The sequence below is a fragment of the Hemitrygon akajei genome, chromosome 3 (assembly GCF_048418815.1).
Source record: "Hemitrygon akajei chromosome 3, sHemAka1.3, whole genome shotgun sequence".
Lineage (NCBI taxonomy): Eukaryota > Metazoa > Chordata > Chondrichthyes > Myliobatiformes > Dasyatidae > Hemitrygon > Hemitrygon akajei.
The window spans coordinates 47,150,507-47,165,162 of NC_133126.1; the positions used below are offsets into that span (position 1 = coordinate 47,150,507).

Here is a 14,656-nt window from a genome sequence, read left to right on the forward strand (position 1 = left end):
ACTGGCTTTACTATGCCAGAAGAGATTGAGAAGAATGAATGGTGATGTCACTGAAATTCATAAAAAATTATTCCCTGCTGGATAGGGAAGATGCAGGAAGAATGTTTTCCCGGTAACACAATCTTGGTAAGACGAGAGCTAGGACTTTTAGGACTTAATTGAAAGGATAGTGAATCTTTGGAATTCTTCATCCCAGAGGGCTTTGACAATTCAGCCGCTGAGTTCATTCAAGATTAAGTATTAATTTATTACTTTTAATTGGAGATGATTGCTAGGCTATTGATTGATTGCACATCCTTAGGTTATGGTGGTTGCTAATGCAAGCAATTCACTTCACTGTATGTACATGTGATAACTAAACAAATCTGAATCTAAATTTTGGAAATTGCCAGAATCAAATGATATAGGGATAGTGCAGTAGAGTTAACTGAGATAGAAAATGATCTTGATGAATCGCAAAGCAAGCTCAGTAGACCAGATTCATAGTTTTACTTAATTTTGATAATTTGAAAATTGCCCCTCTGTTCCAGGTGAGAAGATAATCTTACTCATATGTACCTTCCCATTCCCATGTTATTTTACCTCTGTGTGCACTCCACTCATCCAATATAATTTCGGATGTTAGTCACCAAATCTAGAAGATAGTTCTAAACGCTCAGTCTACGTAAGTCTCTTAAATTTTTCTTTGCATGGTGTCTTTTCAAGGTTTCACGAGGGAATGGGAGTCATGAATTTGCCCTATTCTATACCATTCAACAAACTATAGGAAACAATTAACCTATCTTACCTCCTTCTGACTATGTAATACCTACTAACACCAGGGAGTCTGCAGATGCTGCAAATATTGAGCAACACTCACAAAAAGCTGGGGCAACTCAGCAAGTCAGGCAGCATCTATGGAGGCGACGTTTCTGGCCGAGAACCTTCATTGTTTGGTTCCCGGTTTCCTACTACACGTTGTTTGGAATAATACCCAAATTGTATTTTCTAAAGCAGTTAATAATTTACCTCTTCAGAAGACCAACCGCCTTGTGCAGTTGACTAGGCTTATTTCGTCCGGATTAGCAACAATTGGCAATGTAAACATTGTCACTGGAGGAGGGGCCGGGTGGGCGGGGCAGCCGGACAGACCCCGCCCCCTCACACGCGGCGCCCGGGTGGTCACGTGGTCCCGTTCTTTAAACCGCCTGCGTTTGCGTGTGAAAGGTCACGTTTGGCGCGGGAACGGGGCGCTCGGCGGTGTGTGAGTATGATGAAGCGAGCCAGCCCGTTCGGGGACATCGCGCCGCTCCAGTGGAAAGTCTACGTGACCCAGAGGGAGCTGAGTGAAGGCGTGCTCGGGGAGAAGTACAAGCGCGAAGTGTATGGTGAGTGGGTGCTGTGACTCGCGTTATGGAGGCCGGGTCCGCTCCGGCCTTGCACCAGGTCGCCAGCAGTCTCCTGGAAGCTGCTCGCTGAGGTGGGGATTCGTCTCCCCGGTGGTCTCGGTCTGCGTGTGGGGTTACTTGTAGAAGGGCCGTCTGCTAACTCCGCACAAGTTGCATTCCAGAAAGTGGGGCATTTAGGAGCATTTTTGTGCTTTATTGGCAATGAAAAGTCTTAGAAACATAAAAAAAACCTACGGCAAAGTTGTGCCGAACATGTCCCTACCTTAGAAATTACTAGGCTTACCTATAGCCCTCTATTTTACTAAGCTCCATGTACCTATCCAAAAGTCTTTTAAAAGACCCTGTCGTATCCGCTTCCACCACCGTTGCCGGCAGCCCATTCCGCGCACTCACCACTCTGAGTAAAAAAAACTTACCTCTGACATCCCCTCTGTACCTATTCCCCAGCACCTTAAACCTGTGTCCTCTTGTGGCAACCATTTCAGCCCCGGGAAAAAGCCTCTGACTATCCACACGATCAGTGCTTCACATAATCTTATACACCTCTATCAGGTCACCTCTCATCCTCCTTTTCTCCAAGGAGAAAAGGCCGAGTTCACTCAATCTGTTCTCATAAGGCATGCTCCCCAGTCCAGGCCCTGCTATTACTGATGGATACACTTGTGAAGGTGTCATTTGGGAGTTATCTGTGAAGTAATGCGTTAAGAGCGCTCTGGGTATGGGGTCCGATATGCTGACGAGCTAAGTAATATTGTGCTGATTTTTTTAAGGTCCGGAAAGTTGATGCCACTTGTAACTGGCTTTTTAAAAAGCTATCATCCTCTGTTTAATTTGAAGTTCCAATGCATTAAGTTCCAAACAATGACATGAAAATTCTGTTGTCAAGCCTATTCCTGTTCCCCCTCCTACATTTTTTATTTGTTAGTCCCAAAATATTAAACAATTTGCAATTGTTGTTTCAAAATGGGAAATGCTAAAGATCCTTATTTGCTGGGGTAAAATTGGAATAATATTTTAATTGATCAAACTCAACAGTGTTTCCTGTTTAGCTATCAGTACCTGTTGTACCTTAAACTGAATCCTATATGGATCCATTATGCAGAAACAGATTAATTTTGCTTAAGTCCATCACTTTTGCAATGAGATTAATCTAATGTTGGAGCCTAATTGGTGAGAATTTTTCCTGGATTTCTAAGCTGATCCACACGTGTATGGAAATCCTGAGATTCTTGCCACTAACCCAGTTGGGTTTTTATCACTACTCTATCAACTTGGGTCAGTATTTCACTTGGGTATAACACTGAGATTCCTCACTGCCTGAACTTCTGTGGCATAACATTGTAATTCACTTTTGAAGCTTTTGAAGGATGATGAAATGTTTGGGTATCTTGTGCTTTAGTTACAGGTATGTTTTTAATAACAATACTTGTGATTTGTCTTTGAATCTTTAAGGTCAGAATAGTAACTGAAGTTTTTAAATATACAGGTAGTTGATTGCTGCTTTCACATAACTGCAATATAATTAAATTTCATTCTTTAGTAACAAATCTGAATTTAAGGATATCAAAGGCCCTGGAATTACAGGGCAGCAGAGTGGTACAGCCTGTAGGACTGCTGTTTGGCAATGTCAGAAAACACTGTTCAATCCTGCATTTGGCTGCTGTCCATGCAGTTTGTCTGTTCTTCATCTGATTTGAGTCTACAGCCCTCCTGCAATCCAGTTCATTTGAGGCTCCATTACCAGGCTGTGATGCAAAAAGTAAGACTGCTCATCACTGTACATCTGTAGAAATTTGCAAATCTTAAAATTTGAATCAAGTAGAGCCGTTGGCCGTTGCCTTCATCTAGCACAAGTATGTTGGGCCCAGGGTAGATCTTTAAAACTGTTGACACCCAAGAGTTTGAATCTGCTGACCCTTTCTACTGCACCCTTCATTCCATGAGGAACAATTCCTTAGTCTTGCTGATATTGAATGCAAGATGGTCGCGATACCACTCAACCATCTGATAACACTCACTCCTGTGTGCTTCCTCAGTCCACCACAGGGCATCCAAACCTTTTTTGTTATCGACCAATACCATTAAGCAAGAGATCTGCGGATCCCAAGTTAGGAACCCCTGGACTACCATATCCAACTCGTGGTCATAGATTGAATAATTATTTTCAGTTTTTTTTTGTACAGAACCTAATGTTACTTCTGAAAAAGACTCAACTAGAGATTAACTATTTGTGCTCTAAATCATAATACTAATATTTAATTAGGTTCCTAACATACAGAAGCTGTCCATAAATTTCTGTCTCACCATTCCAGGATTGAAAGGCTTGTCATACAAGAAGTGCTTGATGGCTCTGGGCCTCTACTCACTGGAATTCAGAAGAATGGGGGTGACCTCTTGAAACTATCAGATGTTGAAAGTGGGTGTGGAGAGGATGTTTCCGATGGTGGAGGAGACCAGAGGGCACAGCCTCAATAGAGGGACATCTTTTTACAACATAAGGAATTTCTTTAGCCAAAGGGTGTTGAATCTGTGGAGATTGTTGCCGTTGGTGTCAGAGGTCAAGTCTTTGGGTATATTTAAGGCAGAGGTTGAGATTCTTGATTAGTCAGGGCATGAAAGGATACAGGGAGAAGGCAGTTTATTGGGCCTGAGGAGAAATTAATCACCATGAAGAGGCAGGCAGACTTGATGGGCAAAGTGGCCTAATTCTGCTCCTATTTCATATGGTCTTATAAAAAAAATTACCTTGCTCTTCCATTTACTGAAACCATTAAATGGAGAAGTTGCTACATCTTGTAATAAAATAGTACTGCACACCCAAGTGCATGATTCTTACTGCTTTCAATCAACCTCTGTACAGTGAATTTGAGTATATCACTTCTTCAGATGCTTTTTATTAGATTCTAACAACAAGCTTCTCTTTTTCTTTCTGATTGTGTTTTGACCACTGAATTAAAATGTTCTTGCACTGTTGTCAGTTTATGCTTGTTTCTTGTAATGTTACTCTGCACTTCACTATCACAAAGGCAGAATGCAGTTTTATCTACCCTCCAAGGAAAAATGTCCTAATAACCTTGGTTGTACCTGCCAGATTCTAGTGAGTACCGTAGATTCCGGATTTTAAGCCGCTACTTTTTTCCCACATTTTGAACAGCTTTGAACTCTGCGGCCTTTAATACGGAGCGGCTAATGTATTTTTTTTTCATGCCGCCGAAAACATTTTGCCTCGTAACAGTAGACCAATAAAATTGATGAGTAGTTCACAGAGGTCCAATGAAATTGTACGATAAATCAAGCGCACTTTCACAATTAAATTATTGTAAATCAGTCATTTGTACTCACCCTCATCAACATGGAAAACACTCGAAGAAAAGCATTGTGCTGCCTTTATGGCTGTTATTTAGTTTATAATATTTTCGCTTAGTAATTCATTTGTTAGTTAAAGTTAGAACTGTTTTAACTATATTTGTTTTCTGTACTACATCGCGGGATGCTATGACGTCACACCCGGTTTCGCCGCGTCTTGTGGGATACCGGTTTGTGATAAACGGGAAGGAGGGGGTCGAGCGGCGGAGCGAAAACGCTGCTTTTAAGTTAAAGGCGATCAATAACTTTTCCTGGTAGGCTGCAGTATATATATTTTTTACCAGTCGTTAGGAGATATTGGAATGTTGTTCGTGCACTGTACAGTAAAGAAGTATACGCAACGTATATTTAAAAGTAGCCGCGTTACAGGCACGGTTCAAAAAAAAGCATTTGCAATATGTATTTGTTTATGTTACCATATGGATTTAATTAAAAGTTAAAAAATCCTCACGTGTAATATCTTTCTGTGTAAATATCTCATATTACAACGTGGGACACCTGCGGCCGAAAATCCGGTGCGGCCTGTACAAGTAAAAAATTGATTTTATTTCTAAAATTAGAGCCAGCGGCTTTTAATCAGGTGCGCTCTGTAGTCCGGAATCTACGGTAGTTCAGATTATGTAGCATCCTTAGTAAAGTGAGCCGGGTTTTCAGATTAGTTTTGAGGAATGAATAATGAATTTCAAAATGTTTAAGTAAATCAAGACTTCCCAGTTGAGGTGTAAGCAGACACTTTTACTAGTTCCTGGAAGATTATTGCCCTTTAGTTATGCTTGGTGTGCACCTCTGAGCTGCTTGTGTGTGATTGAGTGCATCCTTTATACTGCCATTATTTTTGGAGCAAAATGCTATCAGAATGCATTCATGTATTCCAGTCTGTTTCTTAAAACAAATGTCCTCTTTTAGGCTTGACCAGTACTTCTGAAATTCAGTGCCGTTCGTGGATTATACCCTAGAATTTTGCTTCATATCCAGAAAGACTTGGTGTTCTGGAACAAATGCAGTGAAATCTTCTGTCTTCTGCCATCCAAGACAGTATAAAACATCAGTGCTTCTACAATTACAGCTATCAATTTGTACCACTTAATTTGTGACTCCATCTTTGTACACATATGGTGAATATGTTTTAAATTCCAAAGCTTATAATTAAGAATTTTATTGATATATCATGAAAATTCAGAATAAGAATTATTTCAATCTTGTGCAGTAGCCCCCACCCCTCCCCACAAGACAGTGATACAGCCTGTCAGAATGCTCTTCACTTGTAGATGTTGTAGCTGAAAAATGAAATCTCCTCAAACTCGTAATGACATATAGCTGCTGTCTTGCCCCCTTTATAGCTGCATCTATATGTTGCATCCAGATTGGGTCCTCTGATATGGACACCCAGGTACTTGAAATTGCTCACTCTCTACTTCTGATCCCTCTGAGGATTGACTTGTTTCCTTGTCTTATAATTCCTGAAGTCCACAATCAGTTCTTTGGTCTTGCTGACCTTGAGTGCAAGGTTGTTACTGCGACACCACTCAACTAACAGGTATATCTTGCTCCTGTATGCCCTTTTGTCACCATCTGAAATTCTGCCAACACTGGTTGTATATCAGCAAATTTATAGATGGCATTTGACCTATGCCTAGCCACACAGTCATGGGTATAGAGAGAGAGCAGAGGACTGAGCTCATTCCCATGGCCTGAAAAGGCCTTTTTCAATTCTTGATGTATTCCATTCTTCCTGCACATCTTCCAATGTGTATTGACTTTTTGAGCAACAGCCCCATATTGTCTTGCCATGTGCTCATTTCATGATTTTCCTAGCATCTCCACCCCCCGTAATTGAACAGCCCATAATGGCTTCTGGCATTTTCTTTAGGATTGTTCCAGAGACTGCTAAATTCCCAACAGCTCATCATTATTCCTTTCACCCTTTAAGAATATTCTCCTCACTATCAATAGTGCTTGAATTTGCCTTTCAAACAAATAATGAAAACCCTGGCCTAATCCTTGTGATGTACTGGTTAGAAGTTTCACAAACATTGCTTAATTCATATCTGGATACAATTGTGATTGAGCTTGTATGGAAATTGTGCCTGGCCTGTTTCCTACATGAAAAATGTTAAAATGACAGCTAAATCTTTTTGATAACTGAGTAGCTGTTTTGTATTTACTTGAAATTGAACTTAATGTCCTAATTTTTACTTCCAGAGAAAACCAAGAGCTTGCTGTTCAATGGAGCTCAGTCTTTTATGGGAGATTTATGGACTGGTAACTTGGATGAAAAATATACACTGGACCCCATACTTGTTGAGGATAACTATATGAAGGAACCTGAAAGTATTTGTAACAGTAATCATGACTTCCTCCAAGGGCAGACATTTCTAGGACAAAATGGACAACTTCTAAGGGGTTTATCATATCTGCAAAAATGTAAGTTTATATGATTTAATTTACACGTTTGGGTGTTTTACATTTTATTGGGGTCTTAATCTAGTTACTGGAGCATACGAATTGGCTGAAGTCAATGTTTGTATAGCAGTAATCTTTGGTATTTAAGTCAAAACTTCCAATGCATGCAGTGACCTGTGTCAGAGGATTTTGTCCAAGGTCAGCTGTAGCAACTGAACATGAGGTTGGCACCTGTATAGTATTGCTGAAAGTTCTCTCTAAATGAGGCTTTACACAAGTAAGTAGATAACTGTTTTAAAGATCACTAGCATTATCCCTGCAATATTTAACATATGCTTGGAAGTTCTGAAAATGGGTATTAGTGAAGGTAGCCCTGTGGGCATTGACCAGTTGGTAAAATGACAGCATGGGCAAATGGAATTGATCCTCAAGTGAGGCAGACATCTTTGGAATGTCTAATGAGAGAAGAGCATAATAGTATGGGCAACTGAGGAACAGAAGACTTGGGTGAAATTGGCCAGTCTGGCTTTGTCTGCATTTCAGATGGTTGTACAAGATGGATGTGCATTTATTGTACATTCATGAGTTAAACTAGTTTGAAGCTCAACATCTGATAATCTGAAGAATTCAGACAGTCAACAGTACTTGGTCATGCTTTTTAAAACAACATAAACTGAAATATTGTGGTATAATTAATGTCAGTTCTTGTACTGCTGTGGAAATTATTTCTAGTTGATTCATACTGACATTTTTGGAAGGGAGTGTGGTAGAACAAGTTCCTAGGATCTGGGTGGTGGTCTCATGAAGTTGCTTGCTATTAAACATTTCTGGATGGGTGGTGATTGTGCTGCTGTAATTACTCAGTGTTTTTTATTTTCCATCACCTTTTACTACTATCTTTTAGTGGTAATGCCAATACTTCAGTGATTACAATTGAGGGGGCACAGAATGCTGTGACAGATCTATCTGTAAGATTACATTCAATTCCTGCTGTCAGTAAGGAATTTGTACATTCTGATAGTGTGGGTTTCCTCCCAATTCCAAAGGTCTACAGATAGGGTGAATGAGTTATGGGCATACTTTGTTGGTGCTGGAAGTGTGGCAACAGGCCCAGCAGTCCTTGCTGATTTAATGTATTATTTTGATGCACATTGTTGTTCCTTCCCGTGCCTTTTAGCGCATCAGGTGGCAATGTTGCTGTTTCTTTAGCATTTACTATTTGAGGCCAGGATGCTAGCTTTACGCTCAACCCGGATGGTGGAAAGCATGCAAGGAACCAGCTGGATTCGTACCCGAGACCACTTGTCTTGAAGTCCGGTGTGGACGCCACAACATCACCAGCTAGTTTTGATGGACATGCAGTCCATCAGTTTAAACTGCATAGGAAAAGTTCAAAACAATGTAGCTTTTCAAACAAAAATGTTTTTTTTAATTGGGTTGTTGATTGAGTTTTAAATCTTAGCCCTTCATCCCAACCTCAAAAAAAAATCACAGATGTGACTTAATGAGCTTGTATTTGGGAGGAATGATTGAGCTTTTATCTTTGCATATTTAGAATGATGTCTAACCATAGGTGTTTTTCAGACAAAATCAATTTTATTTCAGTATTTCAAATGGCAACAAAATGTTTTTTTTCCTGCAAAAATGAAGACTGGTTTTTCAGTCTTTCACAGCTTTCATTGGGAATGGTTATTTGTTTTGGTCTAAATTACTGATTTTTGTTCATATAGCATCCATCAAGGCAGCAGTTACAAACTGCTTTATCTGTCTGAAACCATCCAATTTCAAGAAACCTTGTTCACGGTGTGACCACTTACTATGCCAGGATTGCATCAAAGTGTGTGATCACTGCACGAAGAATTTCTGTTCAATATGTTCAGTTGCAGAGTGAGTAATGTTTTTGTATTTTGTACTTGGCTTCTGCTTTGCTGTAATCTGTAAACTTTACAATCTATATGCTCCAACTTGAAACCAGCAAACTCAATATTTAATAGCTTGACCAGACTTTTAAATTTACTGATGTTAGAACCTGTTCCCATATTTTGATGTAATTGTTTGGAAGATAAATTTTGCATTTATTGCTTCTGTAGCTAGCTGTTGATTTGCTGGTCTAGATGCCAAAATAGCTGCAGTTGAGTGGGTGCATATTGTCAGTGGGCTCTGCCTAAGGAAAGATGGAGCGATCTCCCACTGCACTTGTTAGGCCACAGTGGCAAAACCCCTTGGGCAATTTCATGCTGAGGGCTCTTTCCATCTGCCTCCCCCTGCCTGCATGAATCAAATACTGTTCAGCAGTAAGAACCTTCCCTCCTGTTAAAGCTTTGCATTTAAATGTATCATGATATGAAGTTAAATTTTTTTTTGACTTGGAGTGACAAGGTTGCAGGCTGCAGGTACCTGGGTCTCTGTTAGAGGGAAAAGAGATGGGCAGCCAGTGCCTCGTAGCCTTGTGTCCATTCTCCTCAAATGACCTACTGCGGGGAGCCTCCATGACTAGGTGTCAAGTGCTGTCTTTCCCTGAAGGGAGGGGGGAGAAGACCGCAGAAGTGATGGGGGATTCCATGGTTTGACTAAACACAAGATTCTATGGACACAATAGAGACACCCAGATGCTAGAATCATATGCCTCAGATTGGGTCCATGGCATTCTAAAGGGGGAGGGTGAGCAGCCAGAAATCTTGGTACATATTGGCTACCCATGTCATTGGTGCCAATAAATATCAGACACTACAAAGTTTCTTCAGATATATAGGGATAAGAGTGGATATTGGACCACTGGAAAATAACACTCTAGATGTAATGGGTGACCACTAAGTGGCAGATGAACTAAGTTTTTTTCTTTTGCATCATTCTTCACTGGAAGACTAGCAGTATGAGTCAGGACAGAAGTTGCTCTTGCTAGGAAGATGGGAAGCTGAAAAGTCTGAAGGTCGATATGTCACCTAATCCAGGTGGACTCCTCCCCCAGTGTTCTGAAAGGGGAAAGCTGAAGAGATTGTGGAGATATTAGTAATGATCTTTAAAGAATCACTAGATTCTAGAAGACTAGAAAATTGCAAATGTCACTCTATCCTTCACGAGGGAGGGAGGCAGAAGGAAGATACAAGAGGCAACTGAACCTGAACTTGCTAGTTGGGAAGATCCAATTATTAAGGATGAGATTTCAGGGTACTTGGAGGCACATTAAAATAGGCCTGAGCCAGTAAGGTTTCCTCAAGGAAGAATCTTGCTTGACAAATCTCTTGTAATTCTTTTGAGAAAATAACAAGCAGGATAGATGAAAAATTGTTGGATGTTGTGAACCTGGGTTTTCAAAAGGCCTTTGACAATGTGCCACATGAGGCTGATCAGCAAGATAAGAGCCCATGGTATTACAAGAAAGGTGCTAGCATATAGAGCATCGGCTGATTGGCAGGAAGCAAAGAAGGGGGATAAAATGAGTCTTTTGTAATTGGCTGACAGTGATTCATGGTGTTCAGCAGAGGTCTGTGTTGGTACTGCTTGTTTGTCAATGTTTGGATGATGGAATTGACGGCTTTGTGGCCAGGTTTGTGGATGATATGAAATGGGTGGAGGGGCAGCTAGTGTTGAGGTAGCAGAGGCTTGAGAAGGACTTGGACAGACTAGGAGAATGAGCAAAGAAATACCTGATGGAATACATTGTTGGGATGTGTATGATCATACACTTTGGTAGAATGAACAAAAGCAGTCTATATTCTGAACATGGAGAAAATTCAAAACTCGGGGACTTGGAGTCCTTGTGCAGGCATCAGTAAAGGTTAACTTGCAGGTTGTCGGTGGTGAAGAAGCAAATGCAATTTTGGCATTCATTGAGAGGACTAAAAATGGATGTAATGCTGAAGCTCTATGGCCCTGGCAAGGCCTCACTTGGAGTATTGTGAGCTCTTTTAGGCCCTTAATTTAAAAGAGTAGGGAGGATTCAAAGGGAGTTAACAAATGATTCCAGGAATGAAAGCCGTATCATATAAAGTGTTTGGCTCTGGGCTTGTACTTGCTGGAATTTAGGAGTGGTGGATCTCACTGAAACCCGTCAAATATTGAAAGGTGTAGATAGTGGATGTGGAGAGAATGTTTCAGAAAGTGGGGAAAGAGGGCAGAACTTGAGAATTTAGAATAAATGAGAAATTTCTTAGCCCAGTGGCTGATGAATCTGTGGAATTTGCTGCCAGAGATGGCTGTAGAGGCCAGGTCATTGGGTAAGGTGGGGTTTGATAGTTCCCGTTGAAAAGTTGCGAGCAGAATGAGGTTGAGGGGGAAATGGATCAGCCATAATGAAATGGCAGAGCAGACTTGATGTGTTGAATGGCCTAATTCTGCTAAGTCTATAGTCTTCAGCAAACTAGGAATCCCGTTCATATGAATGAGGACTGATCATTTAGGAAGCCAAGACAGTTCTGCTACTGGTCTCCAAATTAAGTCCAATGTTGAAATAGGGTGACACTAGTTTCTCTTTGCTGAAATTTGCATTAAGCTTTGAGTAGATTGAAGGTTGAAGTTGAGGCCTTCCTTTTCCATGACTGCTTTAGGATTAGCTACTGAACATACAGAACTCTCCAGTTTGACTTTTCTGCCTCATAGCATGTACTTCAACCTGTTGAGTGAATGCTACCAATAACTTGCTACTTCTAGATCTGATGCCAAATACTTGCAGGAAGTGCACTATATTAGAATCGGGTCACCGAATCACCAGCATGTGACGTGAAATTTGTTACCTTGGCAGCAGCCGTTCAATGAAATACATAATCTAGCATAAAAATAATAAATAAAATAAAACATAATAAATAAATAAATCAGTTTATTGAATAGATTTTTTTTAATGTGTAAAAACAGAAATGCTATATATTAAAAAGAAGTGAGGTACTGTCCAAAGCTTCAATATCTATTTAAGAATCAAATGGTGTGAATTAGTTGTGAAATATCATGACTGCCAAAAACAAAACTGAATAATCTGAGAATGTTTCTCTTGTACTAACTGAATTTCCCTCCACTTTCAGTTATAATGATGCTGAGGACAAAGTGTTCTGCTATGACTGTGTCTCATGAAAGCAACCTTTCAGAAGATTTGTGGACTTTTGTATGGGAATTTTTTACGTCAAGTGATTTCCACTTGTGTACAAATGGAAGCAATTCTACATTGTAATATACTGTTTTAATTTTGTATTTTATAATAAAAGTTTTTTAACTGTTTGCAAAACTTTACTGTTAAGTACACACTTATTTGTTCTCTAACAAATGAAGGAAAGTATTCATCAACTTTTACTTTAGTGTTGGTGTTTGCATACAGCAGAATGCATGGGTTGAGAAGTGTATTTCCCTCTAATAACTAGTCTAATTACTGATCTGATCTAACAGGTTCAAAGTTGCTGTGCAGAAAAACTGACTCCTGACATTTTGCAGATCTTGTCTGTTTTAATGGATATTATGACAATTAATACTCATAATTAAAAAATGGAATTACCGAGTTGGTTGTTTAAGAGGTTGGGTGAATTACAGACCTGGTGAGTTTCAAGAGGTGCTATTGGTGATTGAGCAAATCTGTACAGTTTCAGTCTGCTGTAACAGATGAAATTACTTACTGAAGAATGGAAGGATTTGACCAAGGTGCATCTGGATGTTGGATAGCTATTGAAATATTCAAAGTATTCACCAATTTCTTCAGTTTTATTTAATTTACAAAATGACTGCATCACCAAATCTCTGGAAACAAAGCAAGTTGTATGAATGAGATCTAACTCCACCCCCACACCTCCAATGCAAGCACAAATCTGCCATCATCTCCTGCTTTATGGAGCTTCAAAACCATCATTGCTTTCAAAGATTTGCTCTGGTCCATCTTATTACAAGTGTCAACCAGAAATTTAATGAAAATAGTATAGTACTGAAATTAACTTCAAATTGGCAAAACCACTTCTCATGCATTCTGCCTTAAGCCCATGGTTTTGTGGTCATTTGGCATGTTTATGGAGATAGAGTAATGACTCTTTGCAGTTAAGTATCCTGCAGGTTAAGTCTGCCTCAGTGTTATAAAAGGATGGTCAATAATAGGATTTTATTTTGAATGGATGCTAAAGTGCTAAATGCATTCCTTTAGAAAGAGCCATGGAGTTGGGACTAATGTTCCTAATGGTAAAACAGCACTGTTCTCACACCTTTGTGCCTGCTTGGTTCAGGTATTTGTTTCTCGACTAGAAAATATAAATGCCACTTGAAATAATTATCAACATTAATTGTTTTAGTTGATGTGAAAACATTTTTAACCCAGCTGGCCCACATCTGTAGCTAATTTACTCTATCCTCTCTTTGAATTGGTTTAGCATCTGAGTGGGAAAACAATTCAAGTGTGAGAAGTGAGGAGATTCAACAATTCAGGTTTTTCAAGCTGCACTTTCTTGCCACTAGAGTGTAGTAGTAAGCTACAAGTAACACCTCTAATTGAGTTAAGCTTCAAACAATGATCATTTGCTACACACTAGTTCAAAACTAATGCCTTTAACCTGGATGTAAGATATTTGGCAACCATAGCAATTCAATTGAGATTTTTTTTTGGGGGGGGGTGTTATTTGGTAATATCTGCATGTGAAGCTGCTCATACCTATAATTGGGAGATAATCAGTTCTTAACAGGATTAAAGCTACTTAACCCTCTGTTTTTAGTAATAGTTTGACTTTGATCCAGTGCTGATTTTGTCAAATGTGCAGATTTGAATATTGTAGACTTAAAGTGATGAAATGTTGCAACATATTAATAGCTCTTTTAGTGTTTAAATGTAAATTTAAGATTACATTTATTTTGTAAGTAACTTTAAGTTGAACATTTAATTCATCTAAGCCACTTTATAAATAAGCTAAAAATTCAATCTGTTGTGAAACTTGTGATCTCTGAATTCAGTACAATTGTAGGAAACTAATTTTGTTTGTTAAATATAAGTAGCAGATTAAGGAACAACATAGTCTCAATTTTAGACTAAGGTCAAACTTCAAATTTTTGAACTTCCTACTGTTTTTTAATCTTGATATTTAAGTCCGCTGTCCTAAATGAGTTGGAAAACATCTATGCACTGAAAATATTTGTCTTTTAAAATTCTTAGATTCTTTTAATAAACACCTTTTACCTATAGAGTACTGACTTTTGCAATTGCAGCCCTGCTTTAAAGGGGATTTGTATTTGAAATTTCAATAAAGCACTTTTATTATACTGGCAAATGTTGAGGATAATTACAGACTTGTACTTCAAATAGTTCTTGAGTACAATTGATTACTCACTGTGCCCACTTGTAATAAAGTTCCTGTCAAGTTATTTGAAGATTATTCATTCTATAGTATGACAAACTGAACCAGTACCTCAATATTATATTCCACAATAGCCCTTGTCCTCCATTTTTGGGTAAAGGGTAAATCACACACCCAAAGAAAGCTGACATAAAGTTAAACAATGGTTTTAGCAAATAAACAGCAGAGGTGTTGTAAGGGAAACAAACA

At 39.2% G+C, this 14,656-nt stretch overlaps 1 protein-coding gene across 1 annotated transcript; it reads left to right on the top strand.

The window, feature by feature from the left end:
• Positions 1-1,173: 1,173 nt before the first annotated feature.
• siva1 (SIVA1, apoptosis-inducing factor) lies at positions 1,174-14,380 on the top strand. Its single transcript, XM_073039783.1, has 4 exons — positions 1,174-1,367; positions 6,957-7,178; positions 8,888-9,044; positions 12,173-14,380. Exons 1-4 carry the CDS (start codon positions 1,250-1,252, stop codon positions 12,219-12,221), a joined length of 546 nt encoding a protein of 181 aa, XP_072895884.1. The 5' UTR covers positions 1,174-1,249; the 3' UTR covers positions 12,222-14,380.
• The last annotated feature ends 276 nt before the right edge of the window (positions 14,381-14,656 follow it).